At 61.2% G+C, this 27,193-nt stretch overlaps 1 protein-coding gene across 1 annotated transcript in view; it reads right to left on the bottom strand.

Annotated features, from left to right (window-relative positions):
- Nucleotides 1-13,093: 13,093 nt before the first annotated feature.
- MAD1L1 (mitotic arrest deficient 1 like 1) overlaps nt 13,094-27,193 on the bottom strand; it is a 144,806-nt gene continuing 130,706 nt past the window's right edge. Inside the window, exon 18 of the mRNA XM_075527588.1 lies at nt 13,094-14,182. Coding sequence (XP_075383703.1) covers nt 14,024-14,182 — 159 coding nt within the window. The 3' untranslated portion in view covers nt 13,094-14,023. The remainder of the gene's footprint in view (nt 14,183-27,193) is intronic.

Here is a 27,193-nt window from a genome sequence, read left to right as displayed (position 1 = left end):
GAGCAGCCCTGGGCGCAGCCGCCGGGGCTCAGCGGCCCAGCACAAGGCCAGTGATCAGAACCCACCCACGCTCCTCAGGAGAGAGACGGGCTTTGTGCTCCTGCAGTTACTCCGGGAACCAGGCCTTGCGCCCCGTCCTGCGAGAGGCTGGGAGTCGGAACCCACTGCACACACCTCCCGGCACCACTGTCCCACCTTGACTTTGTGCAGCTCCCCCAAGAAACTGCCCTGTGCCGAGCCATGAGCAGAGGGAGCGTGTGTGCGTGTGTGTGTGCAAGAGTCTCTGGAATGGCCTTTGATCCCCATCTAATTGTGTTGTCGTTATCGGAGTGTGTCGCACCTTCCAAGTGCACGGAGGTTCCTGCCTCAGCCGCGTGCTGTCGGTGTGACCTGGCTCCGGGCACTCCCTGACCGCTGCCCCTGTGGGTCCTGAGGCTCTCCGTCTGTACAGCTGCATCGTGCTCCTGCAGAGCAGCCGACCTCGCCTGGTTGGCAGTGCGCTCTGGGGGAACGTGGGCACCCATTGGAAGGTCATTCAGGGGTCAGGACAAAGTCGGAATCGGCCCGTCAGCTCGGCGCTGGCCGCGCCACACATGCCCAGGGTCATTCTGAAGAGTGACAATGATTTAGGACAAAGAAAACACGCTCCCTGCTGTCAGGCCAGAGCTGACGCACAGGGGCCTCACAGGGCAGGGTAGCCCAGCACAGCCCTGCGCGCCCCTGAGACGCTCACCACGTCGCGGGAGTGGAACCCCGCCATTCTCCCGTGGTGTCCTGGTGGCTTCAAACTGCCGACCTTGGGGTCCCAGCCCGGCGTGTAATCGCCGAGCCACCAGGGCTCCCCGCAGCAGCAGGACAACAAAAGTCACATCCACCCACGGGGGCCACTGCATCAATCCAACCTCGGCCAGGAGCCCCCTGGCCACTCGCCGACAGGGTGTGGGTGGGAACACCCACCCTCCGAGGCCCTGCCCTGGGACTCCAGCAAAGCAGCCCCTGCGTGCTCCTCCTCAGAGAAAAACAGCTATCAAGAAACCAGAGATCGACAGACCGGGGGGTGGGGGGGTGCTAGCAGGCAGCGGGGTGCGTGGTTCCAGCCCCCAGCCGCCAGGGGAAAGGGAGATGGGGCAGTCTGTCCCCACAAGGATCTCATCCCGGAAGCCCCAGGGAGCGGCTCTATGCTGCCCTGCAGGGCTGCCGTGAGTCAGTCTGTCCGTCAGCACTGTTGAGGCTCCAGGTGACCCCATACACCTGGGTCCCTGCCACCTGCCCACCTCCACGTGCACCTGGAACAGGTGTCGGGCTTTGTCAGGATGCATGCGTTTCACTAGGAATCTGGGAGGGGGGGTGGCTTTTAAAAATGTATAAATTGTTTTTCTCTCATTAATTCCTCCTGCTGCTCCCTTTAGCTAGTGCTGATGCCGTCCTAATAGCCTGGCTTTTATTATTTCTTGTGAAATAATGAAGATGGATTCCATCCTATATACTTTTTTGCTAGCCTGCTATTTATAGACTTGGCTGAATGGTAACAGTTTAAATATGTAACATTCATCCTTACAGAGTTTAAGTTCAGTTTCTCATTTCCTCTTTGACTCAAAGACTGTTTGGGAGACTTATTTTTAAAATCTAATTTAATCATAAAGTTCTTATTAACTTCAAGTTGCCCGGCACTACAGTATGGGAACCTGATCTATTTAAATATTGACGTGTCCCCTCCTCAGCTGCCCATCTGACTGACCGCAGGTCGCTGCCAGTGCGACATGTGGTTGCTTGCTGGTGAGCCAGTTCTGACTCGTGAGAAGCCCCGGCTGCGGAAGCGCCCTGCTCCAAAGGTGTTCGTTGGGTTGTGATCGGAATGAAAGCAGACGGCCAGGTGACCGTGCCCTGCTGTATGCTCAGTCATCCAACCTCAGGTTAGCGCGTCAGTCCAGGTCAACTAGAGAAACAAATCCAGGGACACCCGTGTGTGTGTGTGTGTGTGTGTGTGTGTGTGTGTGTGTGTGTAAGAAAGAGCTTTGTGTCAAAGAGTGAGAAACGTCCCAGCCCAGTCCAGATCAAGTCCATAAGTCTGATATTAGCCCATATGTCCAATACCAGTCTATAAATTCCTCTTCTAACTCATGCAACACGTGCAATGACCCCAAGTGCCGGAAGACCACAGGCCAGTGGGTGGGAAGTCTTGTGGATCCAGTGGAGGTGGAAGCATCTCAGCGCTGGCGTGGGTCTCCACGTGGCTCCTCCAGCTCCAGGGCTCTGGCTGCATCGGGGTCTCCATGTGGCTGGTCAGCAGGAAGACAAGCAGAGCGTCTGAGTGCATCTGGCCTCCAGCGAGCTCTTTATCTCCCTGGAGCCTCCGAATGAGGTCATCAAGCTGCAACCTGGTTGATAGGCTGGACTCCACCCACCCCACCCCCGCAAGTTAGTTGACACCACATGAGGTCACTGCCACAGCAAGCTCTTTGTCCAGGGCCATCGTCAGTTCCTGCTCATCGTGACCCCACGGCTGGCAGAGGGTCACTGCCCAGGACTGCGCACCCTCACAGAGGCTGCTTAGACTGAGCCCTTTGCTGGAACCATCGTCAGCCCACTTCTGCACGGCCGTCCTCGTTTTCACAGCCCCTCCTGCTCCAGGGACTGGGCAGAAACAGTGCTCTTGGGTCCTAACGTTCTGGGGGTGCCCAAAGGCACCCCATGGCTTGAATGAACTGATTGGATGGATGTGACTCTCCTAAGTAAATCTGACTGATCGGTGGCCTGCTTTTTGGCTGTTTTCTACCTCCTCGATGCTGCTGGATGGGACCACATGACCCTGTGCGTGGCCCTGCTGCAGAACCCACCTGGGGCAGAGAGAGCTCCCCCGGGGCTTCCTGCTGGGGGGCTTGACCCAACAACACTCTGGCTAGTGCTTAACAGCCATGCCACCAGGATGACTCATTATCTATCAATCTATCATGTAGCTCCCACTCATCTGTCTGCCATATTGATCACCTATCATCCACCTACTCATCAATCTATCTATCAATCTACAGTATTTACATAACTTCCTGTCACCTTGAAGACGTGAACCTGCAGGGGTGGAGTCTAGCCTGTCAATCAGGTCACAGCCTGATGGCACCTCCTGGTGGGCGTGGCCTCATGAGGAAGGTCCTGGGAACGTGCTCTCTCTCTCTTCCTTCACCTTCCTGTTGACGAGTCACTGCAGGGACCTGCAGGAGCCCCGGAGATGCTTCCACCACCACTGGATTCCCAAGACTCTGCACCCACCGGCCTGTGACCTCCCTGCATCCTGCATCATTGCATGTGACTGCGTGAGTCTGAAGAGGGATTTATGGACTAGTAACGGGCTACGGACTTGATCTGGGATGGGATGGGGTGTTTTATTGATGCATGATTACTTCTTGATATAAAGCTCTTTCTTACACGTATAAGAGTGTCACTGGATTTGTTTCTCTGGTTCCCAGCCCAACACAGTATCTATTTATCTACCTATCTACCTGTCCATCTACCTATTGACCATCTGCTCACTATTTATGCATCTCTCAATTATCATTCATCTGTTTATTTATATATTAATGTTTATCTGTTTCTCATCAATCCATTTATCTCCACACCTACCTACTTACCTACATACCATCTACCTATCACCCCTCTATCATGTATCTGCCCACCTACCTGTCACCCTACTATCTATACCTATCACCCGTCTACCCACCTACATATCATCTTCCCATCTCTGGTGTCTCCTGACCTGGCTGTTTGGATTTCCCATGAGCCACCCCCACCAAGAGCCCCTCCTGCCAGGTCACTGGTCGCCACACACTCCTCTCAGCACCCCCCCCCCAATGTTAGGGACCCCATGGGGCTGATCCCCTGGTGACTCGCCATCCAAGAAAGGCACAAGGTAACTGCAGAGGTGAGAAAATCTGTCCAGCAAAGCCTGCACAGGGACCCGAGTCCCGTCTGTACCCCCTTCTCATCCAAGACCCCCTTGTTCTCATGGAGATGGGGGGGTGCTGCTATGTTGACCCCGGGCGTCAGTCTGCTCCTCCAGGTCAGCTCAGCCTCCTGTGGGCTGCAGTCCTGCTTTCTTCAGGGGGCAGTACCTCTCCTGAGGACCCCTGCTCCCCCACCCTAGGGCCCCTGGCGAGCTCACCCCATGCTCTGCACAGTTCTGCTGAGCCGGCCCTGCGTGCACCAGGCACTGCCCTCTGAAAGCGGGGGGTCGGTGCTAAACCACGAGGACCACAGCGGAAAATTAGAGGCAAAGAGGAGGAAGACACGCGTGCACGCGCAAACACACACACACACACACACACACACACGGGAGACATGGGGTGGACACGCAGCCTGGGAAACCTGCTCTGTCCTGGGCCCCCTAGGAGCTGGGACGGACTCAGTAGCTGAGGAGTGGGCTCACAGCACCATGGGGATATCGTGGGTCAGGGGCTGGGCTGCCCACTGGGAGGTCGGTGGCCGCTTCCCCCCTGTGTCCATGCCTCAAGCTGAGGGTCTTCCTCTTACCTCCTGCCCCTCCTGCCTTCCCAAGCAGGGAACACTGCACTATGGTGGTTCCCTGTAACCCAGTGTCCACTCCCAGGGGCCGGACAAACTGTGTCCCCCTCTCCGAGGGCCCCTGGACGTGGGGATGTGGAGGCACTAGAAGCACCTGCCAGGACATGGGAGGTGGCTGAGGGCCACCAGCAGAGGTAGGCGGGGCTTGGACACAGAGAGCTCCAGCTCACAGATCCCTGCAGAGGTGGGGTGCAGGGGCTTCGCCGCTCAGAAGGGCAAGGGGCTCCAGCTCCTGGGAGGGGCAAGGGGGGCACAAGTCCCTCAGGGGAGAGTGGAGGGGAGTCTAGCCCCTCAGAGGGTTCAGGGGGGTTCCCAAGCTTCAGGGGGCATAAGGGTCCAGCCCCTCTGGGGACATGGGGGGGTCCTATCCCTTAGGGGGCCGCAAGGTCCAGCCTCTCATGGGGGCCACAGGGGAGCCCGAATCCCTGGGGGTACAGACAGAGCCTGGGGCCCCCGCAGGGCTCCCCGCTCTTGGGACTGGGAAGCCACTGAGCCGCACCACTCTGGTCCGTGTGCTCTTCGTTCAATTCAGGAGCCTGGTGGTGCAGGGGGTAGTGCTGAGCTGTGCAGAGACCCCGCTCCCGCAGCACCTTTCGTGTTTGTGGGTGTTCCTCCCCCCAAACACGCCAACCACACGCAACTTCACATCGTCTCCTTGTCAGGCCGGCCCCATGGTGGCCACAGCCCCCTCTCCAAGCCTTGGGAGGGGGGTGATTCCCTGAAAGCCGATGCCCGGAGCTGGACTGCGCTCAGCATGGTGGGGCTCCGCCCTGTCCCCCCACCAGCAGCTCTGGGGAGAAAGGCCTGTGACCTGCCACCTGCTCCGGTAAAGGTGGGCGTGCAGGGACCGGGGCCGCCGCAGTTGGCATCGGCGGAGCCTGAGCAGGAAGTCTGTGATGGAAGCTCTCGTGGAAAGAGGGCTCGGTGCGGCTCCAGGTGCGGCTCCAGGTGCTGCTCCAGGTGCTGCTCCAAGTGCGGCTCCAGGCTCATCCGTCATCGACCCCAATCAGGGATCACGTGCTCCTTCCTCACATGACCCAAGGAGCCCCTCTGCCCTCATCCAAGGGTGGGCTCCGCCCTTGCACGTGGGGCGTCCAGGGGCCCAGGCGGTGTGGCTGGCGTGGCTCCTGGGCGGACGGGAGGGTGAGGCAGCACACAGACGCAGGTCTGCCTGATTGATGGCACCGTAAGCAGCGGTGGGCCACTCGGGGAGGAGAGGAGCCGTTAATAAATGCTACCGAGACAATTAGCTATTCGGGCGGAAAGAATGAAATTGAATTTCTCTCTCACATCATAAATAAAAATCACTTGTAGGAGACAATGTAAGCGATTATCTTTATGACCTCGTTCTTTTAGGGACAGCGAGCTTAAACAAGACACACAAAGTGTCAACTGCTGAGAGAGCGAGAACACCGGGAGTTTTTGTTTATCCCAACCCCCAAAATAACCTACAGAGGGGAAGAAGCACCCCACAGAGCAGGAAGAGGTACTTACCACGCGCCAACCAGCAAGGGACTCGGCAGTAAGGAGAAGACCCAGCACCCAGGAAAAAGCGCACTGTGTGCTTTCCATCCGGAAGGAACGACGCTCTGATGTGCCGGAGCGTGGTGCTGGTGAGGAATGTCGTGCGGACCGTGGACTGCCAAGAGAGCAAACACGGCTGTCTTGGGGGATGGACAGCGGGAGGTACCTCAGAGTCAGAGGGGGAGATGTCTCTCACGTCCTTTGGACACGTCGGGAGAGAGCAGGCCGTCATGCTCGGGAAAGCTGAGGGGCAGGGAAGGAGCGGGAGGCCTGGGCGAGGTGCCGGACTCCGTGAGAATCGTGAGGACGGGCAGGACGCGGTGCTTCCTCTGCTGGCCACGCCGGGCGGGCCGGGAGCTCCGCAAGCAGCAGCTGGGAAGGCGCGTGTCACACAGCAGAGCCTGAGCGGCAGCACGGTGCAAACCCATGACAGAAGCCCCACCGCAGGACGGACCAGGAGGGGCAGGTAGACACCAGGGGCAGGTAGACGCCTTTGTGCCCACGGGGCTTGTTGATTCCGAAGCCTGACAATAAGGCGCAGGCGTGGTGGCAGTGTGACCGCGGTGAGTGGAAACGTATGCCGGCCTGGCACTCAGGGAAAGCACCTGCTGTCTACTTCCCACAATTCCAGCCCCGGACTCGCTCCAGAGTGCCATCCCCTGGGGAACCCTGGGCCCTGCCCAGAAGCTGCCTCCCCAGCCGTCGGTCTGTCTGTCTGTCAGTGGGGCAAACGGCTGAGCACTGGGTTGCTGATCGGAAGGCTGGAGCTTCAAACCCATCCAGAGTCCCCTCAGAGGGTGGAGCCTGCGGCACTGCGAGAGAGTGAGGTGTCAGGCTGCCCCTGAAGAACAGCAGTTCAAACCCAGCCGCCGCTCCTCGGGGGAAAGATGAGGCTGTCTGCATCTGTTAGGAGTAACAGCCCCCAGGGGGCCCAGGGCCCTCTGCCGAGTCCTGCAGGGTAGCTAGGAGTCAGCATGGGCCGGGTGCGGCGAGTTTGGCTTTTGCCTCCGCTTGTGCCTGGTCTGGCCCAGCCCGCAGCCCGCATCCTTGAAGGCCAAGGGCACCAAGCCTTTGTCTGGGTCTCGCCTCACGGAGCTGCGGCGAAGGGGAAGGCCCTGCTGCCCTCGGATGGTAACCGTGTGTGGTGACCGTGGGTGTCTGCCCCACAGCCTCACTTTCATCCCGTCACCAACAGGAGGGACACCCGCGCTCCTGCCGGCATTGCCGGATCTTCACTATCTGAGAGCTCTCACTGTGGCCTCCGCTCCGCTGTCCATCCACAAAGCTTCCCAACCTATCGGGCGCATCCGCCTAAATATTTAAACACTCTTGCCCAATTCATGAACCCAGCCGCGGGGAACACTGCGCCACTCCCAGCCTTCCCAGGTATTTGGATATCGATCAAGTCCTTTTAAACATTCAATTAAGCTGGTAACTCTAGAAGATTGGATTTGCTCATGGGCTTCAAATGGTAATCCTCCCCACCCCCTGTCCCCGCAGACAGTGGTGGGGCCACGGCCATGACCTCACCGTCCACACAGGAGCCCTGGTTCGGGTCTGGCTGGGCCGCTGCCCGTCAGTGGGGTGTGTGCTGCCCGCTGACTGGCTTTCAGCGGAACTTCCGGGCAGGGCAGACAAGGAGCAAAGGCCTGGAGGTCAGCTCCTGAAGATCAGCAGTGAGAGGGCCCCAAGCAGAGGACTATGGGTCTGGTGCCAGGCAGGGCAGTGCTTTGGGGTCACTGCAAGTCAGGGGCCCACTCTGCACAACCCAGAGTGCCCCCACCTGTGATTGGGGACATGTGTATGGAATCCCGGGGGTGGGGTTTGGGGAGCCTGGCTGTCGTGGTACGTGAGTGCACACGGCTGTGCATGTCCAGAACGGCCCCTGACCAGGGGGTGCAGATGGTGACCAACTGCTGCTGCTGCTGGGGACCTCGAGTGACCGAGGACGAGGGAAGCAGCCTCCATCGGGGAGCAGCCGGCTAGGGCTCTCCCACCCGGAGCTGTTGCTCGTCCACCCCGCCGACCCAAACCCACTGCCACGGAGGCCCCTCGCGCTATGGGGGTCCCTGCGAGGGGCAGCCTGTGGGTTTGAACCGCCGACCTGCCATTGGCAGCTGAGGCCTCACCGCCATACCCCCAGGCTGCTGCCCCACAGGAAGAAGAGCGGCTGTGCGCTGGCTGCCCAGCTCCCTCCCCCGACCCTCCACGCCAGTGGACAAGGTTCTCTGGTGGCCACCGAGTTGATTCAACTTCTCTAGACAGACATGGGGAGCCTGCTCCAGCTGGGAGATGAGTGGGCAGGGGCCCTGTGGGTGGGCTTGGGGCCATGGTCACTCCCTCTGCCTCTCAGTGTGGGTGCTGCTGGGGTGGAGCCTGTCCCACCAGCCTGCCACTATCTTGTCCCTCCAGACAGACAAGCAGACACTGAGTTAATCTCTCCCCACGGTGTGTGGGACCAGACCTGCCCCCCTGCCCCATGTGCATGGGAGTAGAGTCCCCCTTGTGCCCACTTCCCACCAGCAGTCTCGGCTACAGCCTCAGGAAAGGCAGTGCCCACTTTTCTTCCCCTCCAGGGCCCACGGAGCCGCCAGCACTCATGGTTCTGCCTTCACACGCCCGCACGCAGGCGCATACCCACATGCGCACACGCACGCACACGCATGCACATACACCCCCCCCCGCAGCTCACTCTCAGTGCTGCTGCACAGCGCCAAGCCCAGTTCACCTTGGAAACCCCACAGCGGCCTTGAGAGTCAGAGGACTCGCGACACCACTGTCTTCTCTCGGCTCTCTGGGGACACCAGATGGCCTCTGTGGAGGCTGCAAACAAACCAAGCCCCGAGCTGTCCAGCCGGCGGCCACGCACCAGGGCCTGCTGGACAGGGCAGGGCTGCCCCCGGGACCCCCGGGCTGTGTCCTTACGGGAGCAGGGGCCTCACCTTCCTCCCCAGGAGCGGCTGGTGGACCTGAACCACCAACCTTGCCGTGAGCAGCTGAGCCACAGACGCCACGTCAACCCCAAACCAGCCCACTGCTGTGGGTCTGTCCCAGCGTCAGCGACTCTGCAGGGCAGAGCTGTTTCCAAGGCCCATCGTGGCCTGCGGGCCTGTGGTCAGTAGTCCCAGCCTGACCCCCAGCACCAGGCGGGCTCCTTGTGGAGGTGTGTGTGTGTAAAGCAAGGTCGGCCCCCAGCGAGCCACCATCTCAGAAGCCCTGTGAGGACTGAGAGTCAGAGCTGTACACACCCTGTGCACACCCAAGGGGTGTGCAGAGATGTGTGTGTGTAAATACAAGCGTGTGCACACCAGGGCCTGTCCCAGACACAGCAACCGGCCCAAGGATGTCCCCGCTCTGGGGGCCCAGGGGTTCCAGTAGCCTGTGGAGGGAGATGCCGACAGGTTCCCAGACCAGATGCCTCGTTAAAGAGGGTTAAAAAGCCTGCCTACCTATCCTGGGCACACACAGACTCACACTCATAGACAGGACACACACTCACACGCAGATACCCACACGCTCAGACACACACAGACAGGACACACGCACACTCACACTCAGACAGGCAGACATACACAAGTTCAGACACACACAGACAAGACATACATTTGAGCACGCACAGACACAGGACACATAGATGCACACATACACACACATTCAAAGACACACAGACACACACACACAGATACACACAGGCACACAGATACACATGCACTCACACGAACACACATGCTCACACACAGATTCACTCACGCAGACACACGGATACAAAGATACACAGGTCGTGCACACAGACATGTGTGCACACGGGCAGCGTGACCGCATGCATGGGACCCTTGGGTGGTGGGACAGGGCCATCTCTGATGCCCTCCTAGCTATTTTTCAGGCCCCAAGGAATCCCCGCCTTGTAAGGACAGCCACCGCGTGTGTGCGCAAAGCAGAGATCCCCATCCGCTATCCAGCAGTGCTTGGACGGCTGTGGGGCGCCCTGCCCACAGTGCGTGCAGGAGGGGGCTACATTGCAGGCATACGATGGACACACCGGCCCTCAGGGTTACGACCTCGGGCACCTGCCCTGGGCTGTACGGCTGAGGGGCCATCCACTCCTCGTTAGCAGCTCTGAAGGAGTTAAGATGCATCATCGATGCAAATTAGATTTAATTAATCCTTTTCATCAGTTGCAAATATACCTTCTGAACCCTATTAAAAACATGAATATGCAAATATAGACCTTTTTTAATTCTCATTTTCCAGGACTTGGTGCTGGGGTTTGATTAGTGAATTCCGTTAACAGCCTGTAAACCTGGAGCAAAATTAATTTCCATTTTAAGTTTGGAAAGGGAAAAAAAAAGGTAGGCAGAAAGGCAGGCCTGGAGGTTGTTGGTAATTAAGCTAATTATAGTGTCACATTAATGAGGCCACAGACCCAGTCCCCCTGGGGTGGGAGGGGGCCTGTAGGTGTCAATGAGCTGTGCTGGGCATGAAAGGGCCCCAGGTGCAGGTGCCCCAAATCCTCACAGCACCCCAAGCGCTCACAGGTTGGAGGGTTCTACTGTCAACCCATTTTTCAGATGTGGAGCCTGAGGCAGAGGCCTGAGCGGGGAGCCCCAAGTTTCCCAAGGACAGTGGGGCAGAGAGGGGATTAGAACTGGAGCCCCCTGAGCCCAGCACAGCCCTCTGCACACATACACTCTGGGCCCTGGCTGCCGTGACAGACCTGCCGGGTAGGAGGGCTGCCTCAGGAGGGCCAGTTCCGGGGGACCAGCAGGACCGTGTCCCTCCCAACTTATTTGGAAGTGGGAAGGTCAGTAGATGCAGACAAGACGGAGGCCCTGCTGGCGAGGGCGGAGCTCGGCCTGCACGATGGGGGCGGGTGCTCCGGCACTGCCACAACACACCCAGCGTCCACAGACCTGGGACCCAACCAGAGGGTTCCTGCCTCCCTCCTTCCTTCGACTGCTTTCATGCCAGGGGGGGACACTTGGGGAGGAGCGGATAGGTGGGTGCTGGCGCAGTGGGTACCTGCTTGGCTCTCACTGCAGGGTCGGCAGTTCGAAACCACCAGCTGTTCCAAGGGAGAAAGAGGAGGCTGTCTGTCCGTCCTGCAGGGTTTCTGGGAGGAACATCCCCAGGCGTGCAGTCACTCCTCAGGCAGAGCTGCAGGGTCAGGGCTCCTCGTCAGGTCGGCCGTTCGAGCCCGCCAGCTGCCCCTTAGGAGGAAGAGGGAAGACTGACCACCTTGGGAGCCCAGTACAGACATGCTCGCCATGTGTTGGAATCAGAATGGTGTGGTTTTAAATCTCATTTTGCAAGAATAAAAAAATCTATCTGTAAAGGGGACGAGCTCGTGCGATTGCAGGGTGGGCAGCAGCAGGTACCTGGGTGCAGGGTCTTTGGCCCCTCTCGCTATGACGCTGGAAAGGCCAGCCCCTCGATGCGCACACACGTGCACTCACACACGCAGACTCACACACACATGCACCCACACAAGCACACACACGCACTCACACATACACACACACACACATCTACACACGCACACACATGCAATCACACAGCACACACATGCATTCACACAGCACACACATGCACTCACACAGCACACACATACATTCACACAGCACACACGCACACACACACACGCTCACACACATGCAATCACACAACACACACATGCAATCACACAGCACACACATGCATTCACACAGCACACACATACATTCACACAGCACACACATGCACTCACACATACATATGCTCACACATGCATTCACACACATTTACACACGCACACACATGCATTCACACAGCACACACATGCATCCACACACGCACACATGCACTCACACCGCACACACATGCGCTCACACACACATGCATTCACACATTTACACAGCACACACATGCACTCACACACGCACACACTCACACAGAGGCACACGCACCTCCCCCAGGAAGGCTCTCTGCATGTCTCCTGGGTCTAGGAGGTTCTCAGTACGGAGTCCCTGACTCTTCTTTAAGGGGGCACTGAGGGCCCCCGTCTCTGCTGGCCTCTCCCCTGAGGTCGCATCTGGGCTGTGACTTGAGGAAGGTGTTGCAGCCCCTCACGGGTGCCCTGGAGGCAGAAAGGCAGGTGATGACATCATCGCATTACTGGATGGGGAAGAGCCTGTTGGGTGCTGCTGCTGGTTCAGCACGAACCCCAGAAACACGGCGCCTCCAGGTTGCACACGGAGAGGCAGGCACCCAGCAGACGCTCACGCCCGGCGGGAAAGGGGCGTCTTTCACGAGTCTCATCTCATCTTGGCGATTGCAGCTCATCACTGTGGCACGAATCCCTAAAATTGGTCGTTAGCGGCTGAAGGACGACTGAACACTGGGCTGGGAAGGAGCTGGGGGTGAGGCGGGTGGTACACCGGAGACCGGAACCTTCTGTGTTCTGGAAGGGAGCGGCTCTGCGGCTTTCTGTGCCCTGGGCCCCTGCCACTCCCCAGGATCCACATGGCTGGGCCCATCCCTCGCTGTAGGTGCCAGGCAGTTGCTGGGGGTGGGGTGGGGGCGTACCTGGCCCAGGGAAGTGGCCACATGCCTTTCGGACCAGGCTACCCTCCCCGTCAGGCCACCCAGCTCCTTTCCTTAGGAGGTAGGGGGTGGGCTCTGCCTCGGGGCCTGTGTGTGAGGATCCAGGGGCCTGTGTCACACCCTGCCAGTGTGCCAATGCGAGGCTTGGTGACATTGCGGCCACCAGTATCCCTGGGGCTGGCGGCAGATGGATGGGGGTTTAGGATTGAGGGTGTCTGGGACCCCCAGCTCCTGGGCTGCACAGTACAAGCCGTGGGAACGCAAGGCTGGGGGAGGGGGCGTGGCTGCTGGAGGAACCAGTTAGATGCTGGCTCCCTGGAGGCTGTGACAGAACCACAAGATGGTCACAGGAGGTGACCACCCCTTGCCACCGAGTTTCCCTGCCCCCCGCCACAGCCCCAGACAGACCACAGTGAGCCAGGTTGAGGGGACATTTTATTTACTAAGAAGGAGGCACTGTGGCCAGTGGTTGTCTACCCACCACTCTAATCCGTGGCCAGCTCTAGCATCATGAGGACACATAGGGAGTGGACAGGGAAGTGGGCCCAAGTGGGCAGTGGGCCCTGACTCCAAGAGCAGCCTGCAGCCTGCCTTCCAGGACACAGGGGAGTGGCAGCCCGGGCACCGGGACCTGTGGGCAGAATGGGGGCAAAGGTGTGCCTCTGGACCCCCATGTGAGTGCAGTGTGTGTGCCAGCATATGTGTGTGAGCGAGGTGTGCATACACATGTACTGTGGGTGAGTGTGTGTATCCTTGTGGGTGTGGGTGCACGCGTGCTGTGGGTGTGTGTGCATGTGTGAGTGAGTGTGAGAGCGTGGTCTCCCAGGCAGTGGTCAGGGTCTGAGCCCCATCAGGCAGCTGCCCTCTGTCTAGGCAGAGGTGGGGCCTGACCAGGCATGGCCTGGCTATGCTGACTGTGGTCTGGTGGAGCAGGGTCAGATGGCGGGGTGGGGCCTGGCTGGTTAGGGCCTGGTTGAGCTGGACAGGGCCTGGTGAGGCGGGGCGGGGTCTGGTTGAGCTGGACAGAGCCTGGTGAGGCGGGGCAGGGTCTGGTTGAGCTGGACAGGGCCTGGTGAGGCGGGGCAGGGTCTGGTTGAGCTGGACAGGGCCTGGAGGGGCGGGGCGGGGTCTGGTTAAGCTGGACAGGGCCTGGAGGGGCGGGGTGGGGTCTGGTTGAGCTGGACAGAGCCTGGAGGGGCGGGGCGGGGTCTGGTTGAGCTGGACAGGGCCTGGAGGGGCGGGGTGGGGTCTGGTTGAGTTGAGCTAGACAGGGCCTGGAGAGGCGGGGTGGGGCCTGGTTGAGCTGGACAGGGCCTGGTGGGGCAGGGCGGGTCCCGGGCGGGTCGGCCTAGGCCACCGTCTGGCGGCTGAAGAGGTCAAGGGTGAGGGCGCTGAGGAAGGCAGGGATGCTGTCCTGGCGCAGCAGGTGCAGCTCGATGAGCTCACCCACCGTGCGTGAGAACTCGGTCTCCAGCAGTTGCATCTTGGCCGCGGAGGGTCCGGTGGCCTGCGGTGGGTGGGAGACACAAAAGGGAGGAGGTGAGCACGTGGGCACCCCTCCAGGCTCCAGCGAGGCAGTGCCACATGGGGGTGGGCGCAGAAGGCCGAGCACCTGCAGATCAGCAGGGACAAGGCTGCCCCTCACAGCCCACCAGACCATCTGACCGCACCAGGCAGCGCAGGGCCATAGGGACCCAGACTCCAGGCCGTGTCCTCTCAAGGCCGACGGACACCACCCTCCTCAGCCTCAGAATTCCACAGCTCAACAGAGCAGCCACAGTGGTGACGGTGGCGATTGTGGGGCTGATGGTGGTGGTGATAGGTGGTCAACAGGTGATCGTGGCGGTCGGTGGAAGACATGGTGATGACAACTGCGGCAGTGAGGGTGGGGGATGATGGCGGCGGCAGCAGTGAGGGTGTTGGTGATGTGGTAGTGGGGTGGCAGTGATGGTGATGGTGGTGGTGGTGGTGGTGATGGAGATGGAGGTGGTAGCAGTGATGTGGTCCTGTGAGGGTGGTGGTGATGGTCATTCTGATGGTGCTGGTGGTGGGCGGATACACTCCTCTGGGTACTGCACAGGGGCAACCATGAGGACACAGGCACAACCGCCTTCCCGCTGTACAGAGCGTCAGACACTGAAGACTGCGTGTCACCCTGCTATGTGCTCCTAGACTGACCTCACCTGCCTGCCCGGCATACCTGGGGCTCAGCACCTCGGAGAAGAAGCCCTGCTCAGTAAGGTGGCCTGAGAGGACCAGGAGCCAAGTGGGGAGGTGGCCACCGAGACCCAGCCCACACGAGGGGAAGGGACAGGTCCAGTGCAGCCCTGTGGGCCCAAGGAGCAGGACAGGTGAACCTGGAGGCCCCCACTCTGTGGAGTGCAGGGGTGGGGCAGGATATGCCCCAAGAAGACACGCCCAGTGATGCTCAGTTCCCTAAGGACGTGTCCACCTGCTCCCCGAGGTGGAAGCCCTGCCCCCAGGTGGTTCTGGTCAGTGCCCTCCCTGCCAGACCTGCTCTCTAGCTGTCAGACCAAGCCCGGGCTCTGCAAGGGGCAGGGCCGGCTGGCTGGTGTCCAGGGGCCGTGGCCCAGGGACAAGGGGCCGACACCAAGCACCGGCAAAGGGCTCTGACAACGGGAGCATGGCCAGCCCGACAAGCCGGTGAACCCATGCAGGGACTGGGGTCAGCTGGGGCAGTCTGGAGAGCACACTGGGCCTCGGGTATGTTGCAGAACGTCAGCGGGCGATGGGAACCGCGCCCTGTCCTTGCCTGGCAGCCCTGCCCCTGGTGGATACCGGACACAGGAGCTGTCCTCCCTGCACCCTGAGAACAGGGGACTCAGGTACCGGACACAGGAGCTCCCCTCCCACCACCCTGCACCCCGAGAACGGGGGACTCTGGGCAGCCAGCCTGCTCCCTCCCTGCTGCCCCCAGGCCAGTCTTAGCAGGAGTGGGCCAGGAGTGGGCTGCAGCTCCACCCCCCACCTGTCTCCAACCTTTAAGCGCTGTCCCCATGCCCAGACTGTTGGGCCTCTGCCCCTACCTTGTTTGTTCCTGTGTTTCCTCCTCCCTCGTCCCTCCAGTGCCGCTGCCCCGTGACACACTTAGCCTTGTCAGAGCTCAACAGAAACCATGTTTTCAACAGAAATAAGAGAAACCACGCTGACCTTTTACCAAGAAATCCCTCTACTGCTGCCGCCTGCTCCCGACTGGGCATGCTTCCTAAATGTCAGGGGGAGACGGGCCTTGGCAGGGGCCGGAGCAGGTGACAAGTCCCTCGGGCCCAGCCCTGTCCCCAACATCACACCCCACCCCATCTTCCCAGGCCCAATGGACACCCCCTCTCGGCCTCCCCCTGCCCCGGCAGAGCAGCACTGTTATCTGGAGCAGCTCAGCGTCACAGCCCTGGCTGCTCCCTGGGGTCTCAGGCAAATCTCAACCAAGGCTGACATGGAGGCCCCTCGAGGCCCAGCACCTGCCTGCCCACGCCACCCAGCGACGCAGGTCTGTGACAGTACGTCAGGTCAGGCTCAGCCCTGCCTGCCGAGGGCATCCAGGGGGTAGGCGGGGTGATCTCAAACAAGGCACATCCAGGTGGTTGGCAAGTGCAGGGAGGGGTCCCTGGTGGGCAGCTGCCCTCAGCCAGGGGACTGGCCCCTCTGCAGCCTCTTTGGCCAGGGCCCAGGTGTGCAGGGAGCTGGCCTGCCATCTGAATGTGCCCAGAGAACGAGGATGCAGGCGATCAGTCTCCATTGCGCACAAATATCAGCCGGTCCCCAGGTACCTCGTCAATCACCGTAATTAGAGCTGCTCACATAAAAACCAGAGCCGGTTCCTAAGACACACGTTGCCCGGCGGACACGTGGGGCGTGGTGGGCACGGTTTCTGTTCTGGCTGAACCTTGCTCCCTGTGTGGGGGGCTGTGGGCTCTGCCCGTGTGAACGAGGCCTAGCCCCTCCACACCAGTGGCCCTGTTGGGAGAGGGGGTGTGTGGAGGCCACCAAGGTCCAGGGACAGGGGGACCACCCGAGGTGAGGCCCCATGCTGCCACGGGGTCTCCCCTGCACGAGACTTGTAAGACAGCCCTGCCCTCCCAGCTTGGTGTTGCCCTTGCCCTCACATGGCACCTTGGCAGGTGCTCCTGCTGCCCAGCAAACAGCCCCGAGGGCTTGCATCATGAGTGTTCAGTGGCTGAGGGCACTGGGGGTGACCCAGGGTGCTGGGGGGTGGTAAGAAGTCAACGTCCTACTAAGCAAACAGATCAGGCCCATGTGTGTGTGTCCGTGTGTGTGTGGGCGTATGCATGTGTGCGTGCCTATGGAATGTGCGCTAGTGTGTGTGGTGCCTGTGGTGTGTGTGTGCACGTGTGCCAGCATGTGTGTGTGTGCCTGTCACGGTGTGGGCATGCATGTGAGTGTGTGTGCCTGTGTTGTGTGTGTGCATGTGAGTGTGTGTATGTGGTCCAGAGCACCAAGCACTGTGGGGAGCGCCCTACCGACTACCCGAGGGAAACTGGGCCTCCTGGGGGCAGACTGTCCTGTCCTCAGTGCAGGCCGTGGGACACTGCAGTGGCCCCTCAGGGCAGTTCCTCCTCGACCAGGGGATGGGGTGGGCGGCGAGTGTAGGCTCAGAGGGCGGGCTGGCTGGTGTAATTCCACTCTTGAGGGGGTTTTCTTTGTTATGCTAATGATGCCGGACCCGTCGGCTGGTCTCCAGCCAATCACCTTGAGATACCAGGGAGCCACCTGGGACAGCAGGGGACACAGGCTAGGAGCAGGGATGCTGAGACGCTGCTCGCTGGGGCAGGTGCCCTGAGCCCAGACCTCCAGCTTTCTGGAGGGGGAGGGGATCGACGTGGCTGTCAGGGAGCCCACGGGGGTCGCCAATCAGTGGGCTGGAGTCGTGGCAGTCGGGTCAGGGGCTATCCACACAGGGCACCTCCTCCTCGAATCGCATCTGCCCAACCCCAGCATCTGCACCCTTCGTCCCGTCACTCTGACTCCCGGGCTCAGCGGCTGCCCACTGGCTGGCCCTGCCAGCGGCCCTCTCTACAGGTCTGGGGAGGGGGTGGGGGTCTGCGGCCAAACAGACTTGACAACCGTGAGTGCCGGAGTGGGGGCCGCACTCTATGCCCCCAAGTCCCCTTCGGGGACAATTCACCAGCTGCCACTGAACCAATGTCGACTCTGTGGCCACAGCTGGGCAGTCCTATGGCCATGTCCATCCTTCCTGCTCCATAGCCGCCCTCAGCTCTGAGCGAAGGGGATGATGTGACCCAGGGACCCTGGGTGGGGGCAGAGTGGGAAGACGCCCCATGCTACCTGGAAGCCACTGTCCAGTCCTCCTGTCTCTGGGGAGGGGATGTGGGTGCACCTTCAGGACGTGGACCCAGGCCACCCTGCTGCTCACTGCCAAGCTCCTCCTGTCCTGTGCTCTGCAGGCACACCGACTATCTGTCCTCTGGCTCTGCATCCCCAGCCCCAGGCCCCTCTTTCCGGATGCCCAGTGGTCAGTGCCTTCTGGGCCCTTGGAGGCCTTGGCCGGCCCATGCTAGCAGATGAGTGGAAAGGAGAGCAAGTGGGTCAGGGCCGTGTAGGGAGACCAAGGGGAGCGGCCCGGGTGACAGCAGGGAGCCAGCGTGTCCAGTGTGGAGAAAATAGCCCAGCCAATTCTCCCTGCTTAATTATGCTGAGGAGAAACATCTAAATACCGAGAGCACTGATCACGCTGCCCGTGGGGACTGACGGCCCCGGCCAGCACCCCCAGATGGCCCCTAGACCTACCACTATGACTGTCATTATTCTATTGATATGGCGCTGCATCCTCTGCGCCAGGCTCTGCCCGAGAGCAGCACGGCATGCGGTCTTTCCAGCCTCAGAGAAGGGGGAGGAACAGACTAGTGGCCGCCTGAGGCCCGGAGTGGACACGTCTGATGAGCTGGGCTCCTCTCAGATGGAGCCGTGGAGGCTGGGCAGGACCAGACCCAGCATGCGGATGCCCTGGCCAGCGACACGCTGGATCAGGTGCTGGAGGCAGGAGGGACAGCCTGTGGGCACAGGAGCCCAGGAAAGGCTGGGGGGTGGGGGGGTTGAGCTGGCAGGGCAGCGGGATGGATGGAGGTGCAGGGAGGGGCATGAGGCTGCAGGCGGCCTGGAGGCAGGCACTGACATCCTGCCCTGGGGAGTCTGGGTGTCCTGTGGGTGGCCAGCTGGGGGCCTCAGCGGCCTCATGTGTGGAATGGGTGGCACTCAGTTGCCCACTGCAGCTCACGGCATACCCCGGTGGCTGTTCAGGCACTCGCCGGCATTCTTGACTGCAGATCATTGGGTGTTTGCAGCAGTTGGACCAGGAGCCTGGTGGAGCTTGGCCCCCAACTGGTAAACACAAGGACGTGGGCCAAGACCACTAGCCGCTCCTGGGGGGCAGGGCACAATGCTCTTGCACAGGCCTGCAGCTCCAGAAGGCCACGGGCAGCTCTCCTCTCTCCATGGCCAGCAGGCCCCAATGGTGGCACGTGGCATCCGTCCATGTGGCAAGGAGATGGTGGCAGAAAGCCTGGCTTCCAAGCACCACCTCCTGGGCCCCCACGTGGCACGGGCCACCGCCCATCTGAGCTTCCCCCACATCAGTCGGGGGCAGGAAAGGCCTTTTTCACCGCAGGGGTGCCAGTGAGCTCCGAGAGAGCCCAACTCCCACCTCCTGGGGCCCTGAGGTGGTCCTATGAGCGGGCAGCACACGCCAGGAGGACAGGCTTGCTGGGGTTGGTCAGCGGGTCCCAGGGGGAGGTGGCCTCAGTCTGGGGACGGTAGGGCACAGGTCCCACCGTCATGCCTCTCGGCTTCCCTCGGTCAGGTTTCGCCGACACAGAAGGTCGGGGGTCGCAAGTGTACAGTGCCATGTCCTCACCAGCCTGTGCTCACGGTGCCATTCCGACACGTCTGCACCACATCTGCTCACGGAGAGGCCTGCACTGGGAGTCAGCAGGCGTCTGTGTGTCCTGGGACTGCTACCCGGCTCACGGCACTGCCACGTCTATGCACCTGGCACCAGGTACACAGGGTCCCAGCAGCACCTGTCTGGACACCACCGGGTGGCCATGGGCATGGGAGGGTAAAGGCCAGCAGTCCGATAGGTGGCGAGTGGACACAGTAAGCCCCGTGGCCTTTCCCAGGCTGTAGTGCAGGAGCAGGAACCTGGCTGGAGCCCAGCCGAGCCCTGTGCTGGGATGTCCACACACAGAGAGGGCAGGTGGCAGGGGAGCAGAGGTGGCCTCTGGCTAACAGCCCGAGGCACACTCCACCAGGAGGGCCGTCCTGCCCACATGGACCAGAAAGCTGACCCTTCCCCAGGAAGGACCAGTGGGCAAGGGCCCCTATCCTGGCAACACCATGGCTCTGAGGGCCCCAAGGGCAGAGAGCCTGGCTACACTGCATTCAGATGCCTGACCTACAAAATCAATCACGTGCTGTTGAATTGGGGGGGGGGGGTGCAGGGAGAACCAGCTATTTATTCTTCACAGAAAGACAGAAAAAGTACTTGGAAAACGGTGACCCAAAACTTCTAAATGCGCTGAGATAAACCCGATAGATGCGAGGATTTCAATGCACTCCAATTATGTACACACGTGCACACACACACAGACTCATAGACACATGCACTTACACTCACACAGACACACTCATACACGCACATATACATGTGCGCACACATGCATGCAGACACACACGTGCACAGACATGTTTATACAGACACACACACGCATTCAAAGTTACACCAGAGCGCATTCTGATCACATCACTCGGGTCTGAAAAGCAGTTACGTGGGGGGGGGCACAGCAGGAGCAGGTTGCGGGGGGAGCCTGCCTTCCTCTCAGAGCAGCAGGGAGCGGGCGAGGCCCTCTTAGGGGCGACCAGGGAGCCCTCCAGACAGAAGGACGGCAGCACGCCCTGCAGGAAAGGGTGGCTGGACACGTTGACATGTGAGGTCACAACGATGGCTGCTTAAGTCACCTCACAAGGCGATCTGAACAAAGGAACAGCAGTGTCGCGGGGCGGATGGTCTGGGCCGCATGCTCGTGAGCACCGTGCTACTGCGCTAAGGCCGTGTCACGTGACGTGAAGGCTGGCTGTGTGAAGTTAAAGACGATAAATTCTAGTTTGCCACGTGCCTCAGGTCCTACACTGAAGAAACCCGAGGCTATAAATCCCAAAGACACCTGTACAATGACAAGATAAAGACTTACAGCGGACAGGCCAACTAAGGAGCGAGAACGTATTTGGCACGCTGCCCAGCACGTCCGCAAGATGGTAGAACAGCAGCCAGGGGTGAGGCAGACAGACAGACAGCAAAGCAGGAAGACGGAGCTGCCATAAACGTGTGCGGTGCAAACACACCAGCCAGAGGGCATGGATTGCCAGGTGAGATGCTTATGCCAGACCCGAGCGTGCACGGCCGTGAGACTGGTGCTTCAGGGACGTGTGACACGGGGAGGAGAGCCGTCGGAGAAGAGCAGGCAGACCTCTGAGGCACAGACGGGGCCGCACTGCTACCAGAGTGGGTTCCCGAGGGCAGGCTGGCACTGGGGATAAGAACCTGACGGGCACAGAGGTAAGAGACTGAGACAAGCCACTGTGGCGGCTGCAGGCTTCCATGGCTTCGCTCAGCACGGAGCGACAGGAGCAGGGTGGGAAAAGCGCCGTGAGTGGCAGATTTGGCACCACTAAGAAAAGGCTCCACCGGTCTGGCATTGAGGGGACCCTGGAGGTGAAGGGAGGCTTCTCCAGCAGGGACAGGAAGTCACCAGGCCTGACAAGGTGCCTGCTCAAGGGATCCACAGCATGAGGGTGGAGGGTGGGGGCCAGTGGGGATGACAGAGACCAACCTGACCCTGCCGGACGGAGTACAGCCGCCTGCTCTCATTGGTCTCCCGACAGCGAGCATGACCTCGTTTTCCTCCCTGGGCCTTGTGGTGGGAAGCCCAGCGCTTAGCCCACTGCCCCACAGGGCCCCTCACAAGGGAAAGGTGCCCCCGAGTGGGGCTGACAGGGAAGTGGAGGTGGCAGCTTGAACGGAGGAAGGCGCAGTGCACTGCGGCCACTCCGGACCTTCCCGGACTCTGCCGCCCACCTATGAGCTCTCAGCTTGGTGCCAGAAGGTGAGCCTGGGTTGGGTAGGTGGGCACCTGGGGGCCTGCGTGCAGCCCACCCCTCTTCCTCTGCGCTCCTCCGTCAGGGACCCGCAGCTCCCAGCCCCAGGAACCCTTCCCTGCTCCCGCTTGCTCGAGGGCCTCCGCCTCTTCCCAGCAGTGCTTCCGGAGGCCGCTCCCGGCACCCGCGTGTGGAAGACACGTGGCAGAGCTGACACCCCGGGGGGGAGAGCTGCTGAGACCCAGGCCCGTAGGCACTGTGCCCCATCCTGTGTGAGGCCAGGCACTGGAAGTCGAGTGACTGTGATGACAAATTCCCGTGGTGGACAGGTTCCAGGGCACTTCCAGACCGAGGCAGGCTAGGAAGAACGGCCGGGCAGCCCACTTGCCACAATCAGGCAGAGAAAGTGCCCTGGTCACAGGAGAATGCTGCCCGGCGTGGCGGGGGGCGGGGATGAGTCTGGGGCAGGGCACTCAGAATGCAGTGCCCACAGCCAAGGACAGCGCGGGGCATCATCCCGGCCTGGGTCTCAGTAGCTGGTGCTGCTCAACTTGGCCCGGCCCCAGGCTGCCTCCCTCCACCCACCACGACCGCCCAGCTGCATCCGGGCTCTGGAGGTGGGGGGAAGGGGACCACAGAGACCCTAACCTCAGCTGGTCTGACCTGCTCGCCCGCATGCCATGAGAACGTCTGTCCTTGGGGCACACGCCCTACTGACCATCCCAGCCCCCAGGACCCTCTGTTCTAATGGCAGGCTACCCCAGCTCAAGGTCTGTTCACTGGGGGAGACCTGCCCTGCCGGGAGGTTCTGCTGGGCTTGGGGGAGGCTTGGCTGCCATTCTGTCCTGGCAGAGTGGTGAAGGCCGCGGGCACCCAAGTTCAGGGATGGACGTGGCTAATGCAGTCACATCTCGGGAACCCACCTCTGGGTGAGACCCCTGGGGAACCAAGCTGAATTCAGATGCCCCTGGGGCGCCCCATGGCTAGCCAGGACCAGACACTGCTGTGTAGTAAGCCGTGTGGCCCGACTGGGAACCACGAACCCTGACCTCTAAGTGGTGCACCTGAGCCCCGTGGGAGGGTCACAGGGGCCTGAGTCAGGACGACCGGACAGCACAGGAGCACTGAGGCAGCCTGGCACCATGGGCAAGCGGCCTCCCTCCCCCGTGGGCGGGGCTGGGAGTCTGATGGGGGAGCTTGCTCCCTCTTTAATTAGTGCTCGGTAATACGGCCACGCTGTGCGCTATGGCTCCGTACATCTTGTGCTCCTGACACTAATGGCTCTCGGCGGCTTCTGGGGCTGCAGCCTGCTCAGAGCAGCACGCAGGAAGTGACCCAGGAGGCCGCCCCCACCCAAGACGGAAACTACAGGCCCCACACTTGTCAGGAAAGGGTCTCAGAGGCCAGCTTCTCGGGGGACCCTCTCGCTGCTGTCCCTGGCACAAAGCAGGTGCCCAGGACCCCTGGCCACAGACGGCCAATGCTGGGTTGTCCACTGAAAGCTGGGGTATCTCAGAAGAAAGGCCTGGCAATCTACCTGCTTCCCCTCCCCCCCCCCGGGGAACACAGGCCGGTCTCTTACATGGGCAGGGTGGTGTGCACCAGCTCACCAACTGGGCACTGGCAGCCCTGGCGTCCCCACCCCACTCCCTGGCCCAGGCCAAGCAGGGCACTGGGGCTGGGCTGAGTCCCCTCAAGAGCAAATGCTGATGTGGACCCCTTCCTTTGGGAGGGGGCAGAGCCAGGGCCCAGGGGTCTCACAGTGGGAATAAGGAGCTGCCCAGGGGTCACTTGGGGCCCAGAGGTGGGAGGGCCCCACTAGGGGCTTGTGGAGGGCCAGCACTCTTGGCACCAATAACCCCCCCCCCAGGTCTCACACAGCCTGGTCCTGGGGGGCAGCAGAGCTGGCCCTTCTTCCCAGCCCCAGGTAGGGGCGGGGCCCGTGCTGTCCCTGCCTAGCTGGGCTTCCTACCCACGGCCCGAGGCTTGGAGCCCTGGGGCCAACATCCCTCTGGGGCAGCTCTCCCGCCTCCCAGGGCCTCTCGGGGATCTGGAGGCCGCCCTCTCTGGCTTCCAGGTCTTCCTTAAACACAATTGGTTAGTCACAGTTTAATGTGTTTTATCGCTGTTCTATTTTAAGATGCAATTAAAAAGTCTCCCTGCCAGGGAGTCCTCCCTCGCTCAGCTTGGGGCTCAGTGAGGCCAGCGGCCGAGTGGGCGGGCCTCCTGGGGATGTCGAGGGGCACACCGGGGACACAGGAACCCCCATCCAGCTGCCTGAGTCTGTGGCCCTTTCCCCGCCCTCCCCAGCCAGTGCCAGGACCCTGCCAGGAAGTGGCCACCCCATCGTCATGCAACTAAAGTCACACCCAGGAAGGTGCCTGGCCCATGCACCTCAGGAAGCCCGCCCAGCGAGGAAGGTGTCCCCATGGCTTAGCGCCCCACCCCAGCTGCCAGTACCGGGGGGGGGGGGGTGCGGGGAGTATGGGCTCGGAGGCTTGCCCACCCAGCCAGGCAGGGGTCTCAGGCCTGGGCTCTGCCATCACACCCATGGGCAGAGCAGTCTCTTGGGGGGCAGGGAGCATGGCAGAGACAGGGACACAGGGGTGTCTGCCTCCAGCAACTTGCAGGGATAGCCAGTCTTAACTCTGGAGCCAGTACACTCCAGAGTGCCGAGCAGAAGAGCCCCTCACCAGGCCTGGCCTTGAACAGAGCCTATCCCTCCTGGGCTGCTCAGAGCCGAGTGGACCAAGGTGCCCTAGAACCAAACAGACAGCCCTCTATCTTGGGGGAGGGGTGTCACAGGAGCCAGAGGGGCCCCATGGAGATGGCCTGGGCAGGCAGACCCTGCCTCTGTCCACCAGCAGCTGGCCCACTGGTGGACACTGTGCCAATGCCAGAGTGACATTGCAGCATGCTCCCAGCACAGGGCAGACTGCTCACAGCCACACCCGCCTGCAGCTTCAGTTCTGAATACAGCCGGAGCCACCTGCCCTTCCAGGAGGGGCTGAAGACCGCACGTCTTCCAGCCCGGTGACCGGGGGGAGGGGAGGTGGGATTCTAGCAGCTGGGACATCTGAAGGGTTTGCAGGGGGTGGGGGCTGCCTTCAGGGAAGCAGCCCGAGGAGGGACCAAAGTCTCCCCTCCTGTTTGTAGTGCTGTGGTCACTCCTTGGGCTGCTGACAGGAGAGAGAAGAGCTGTGACTCAGTCTGGGGTACCCACGGGGCAGCCCCTGCTGTCCTGCAGGGTCACTTGCTGGGAGTGGGCACCAGCTCCGGGGCGGGGGTTTGGTCTGCATGCCGCCCCCAAGTGGAGGGGTCCGAGGGTGTGTGTTGGAGGGGCAATGATTGGAATGGGGGGTCTCTCTCATCCTGGGGGCAAGCTCCTCAACCTCCTTGGAGTCCTCACACCCCAACCACAGGCCCTCAAAACCCGGCAGCATGGGGGAGCCCCTGGCCCACGGAGAGTCGGAGAGTCGACATGAGAGGCCCGGTGACAGGGTGTGATTTAAACGTTAATTAAACCAAGTGCGAGCAGCCCAGCAGCCTCGAGGGCTTATTTCCAAAGCAGTCGGGAGGAGGATAAGAGCCTGTGTGGGACTGCAGCACTAGGAAGCAATCATGCAGCTAAATCGCCTGAGTCTGCGCTGGCCCCTGAGCCCCGGCGGGAACCCGGAGGGAGACAGAGGTGGAGGGGGGTGGCCTAGGGCTTGGAATAGGGACCTGGGATGGGGACAGAACTCTGGGGGCTGCTGGAGGTCCTGCAAGCACACTCACCCCTCCACCCCACATCCACATTCCCACCCCTGCACCCCACTCACTCCCAACCTGCCTATACCCCCTATACCCCCACACTCACCCCTCCACCCAGGGGGTCTCACTGCGAGACGCTGGACAGACACTGGCCGCTCTGGCTGCCTGCATGGAAGCCTACCCAGGAGTCAGTGGGTGGAGCCAGTGCGGTGGGTGCCACATAACTGGCAGATCTGTTCTCGGCCGAGGGGACGCAACTGATCCTGACAGGCAGGCTGGGGTCGGAGGGTCCCCACACGGGTTGGGGCTGGGGCCCTGTCTCCAGCAGCTGAGAGTGCCGGGGAGGGGCCGGGCTGGGGCACAGCCTGTGTCCTTCTGTAATTATCCAACAGTAACTCTCATCCCAGCCTCACACCTGCACCAAGTGGGGTGCCCGGCAAGCCAAGATAAGACACATTAAGAAGCAGGAGCCCGGCCCCGGCCCTGAGCACATGGACAGCGCAGCACAGATAAGTTCTGGGGGCCCCTGAGCTGGCGCCTCACTCGGAGCCTAAGAAGGTTGTCAGCCAGGCCCCGAGTGTCCCACACCACAGCCCAGGGGGATGCTGCAGGGTGCACCCCTTCTGCCCGCCTGGGAGGGAGTGGGGAGTAGGGGCCCTGCGCCTGCTGCCCTGAGATGGGGGCCCCAGGCAGCAGGCATTCACCCAGGGGTCTCTCCGCTCCCAGGGGTCTCTTCGCCCTGCCACCTGGGGGATGGGGTGGGGGTGGGGGTTGAGAAATGGGATCATATCCCATTAGGACCCAGGTTTGCATGTGGGGCAGCACCTCACTGACCATGCCTGGGGCTCTGGCAGAACGCTGGGTGGACCTGTGTGGAATACAGGCAGGAGCCCAGTCTCACGCCAGTAGCTAGGGCCCTCCACACAGAGCTCTGGCTGCCCTCCTCTTAGATGAGGCAAACTGGGGTGCAGAGCCCGCGACTGTGCCTGGGGGGTGGGGGTGGGGGCGGGTTGTGCTCGTGTGCAATATTCCCCTCAGGACAGACCTCAAAGGGCAGCCCCTCCCTCAGGGACGGGTAGGACCATGGCCAGAGGGCCTGCAGGCCTGCCCTGACTACAGGACTCATCCCAGGCTAGCATCCAGCCCTGGCTGCCCAGAGGGTGACCCATGGCCTCGGCCCAGCTGCCACCCACAGGAGGCATCCTGCTCTCTGGGCACACGCCCACTCACACAAGTGACCGCTGTTCTGAAAACCACACATGGTAATTAGCTGCTTTACCATTTGAAATCTGAGCTGATTCCCAGCCAGTGTCATGCATGATGGCAGGCCGGCGTAGGAAGTCACGCTGGGCCCCTGTGCTGTTGAGTGTGTACTGTGGGGGAGCCAGACCATCCCCCACAGGGGGACCTCAGAGCACAGACTCATCCCTGAAGCCAGACAAGCTTTGGGAAGGGGGTCCCAGAGCTCAGAAAGGTCCGACTGTGGGGTGGGGTGGGGTGCACTAGGAGGACGGGGCATGTCCCCAAGGGCAGCAGTGGTGATGAGGGGGCAGTGCCATGGCAGGAACATGCAGGGCAGGGTAGCAGATGTACCAGCCTGGCATGACCACGCGGC

Source organism: Tenrec ecaudatus, chromosome 12, assembly GCF_050624435.1.
Source record: "Tenrec ecaudatus isolate mTenEca1 chromosome 12, mTenEca1.hap1, whole genome shotgun sequence".
In the NCBI taxonomy this organism is placed as follows: Eukaryota; Metazoa; Chordata; class Mammalia; order Afrosoricida; family Tenrecidae; genus Tenrec; species Tenrec ecaudatus.
This window is presented reverse-complemented; position numbering and strand designations above follow the sequence as displayed.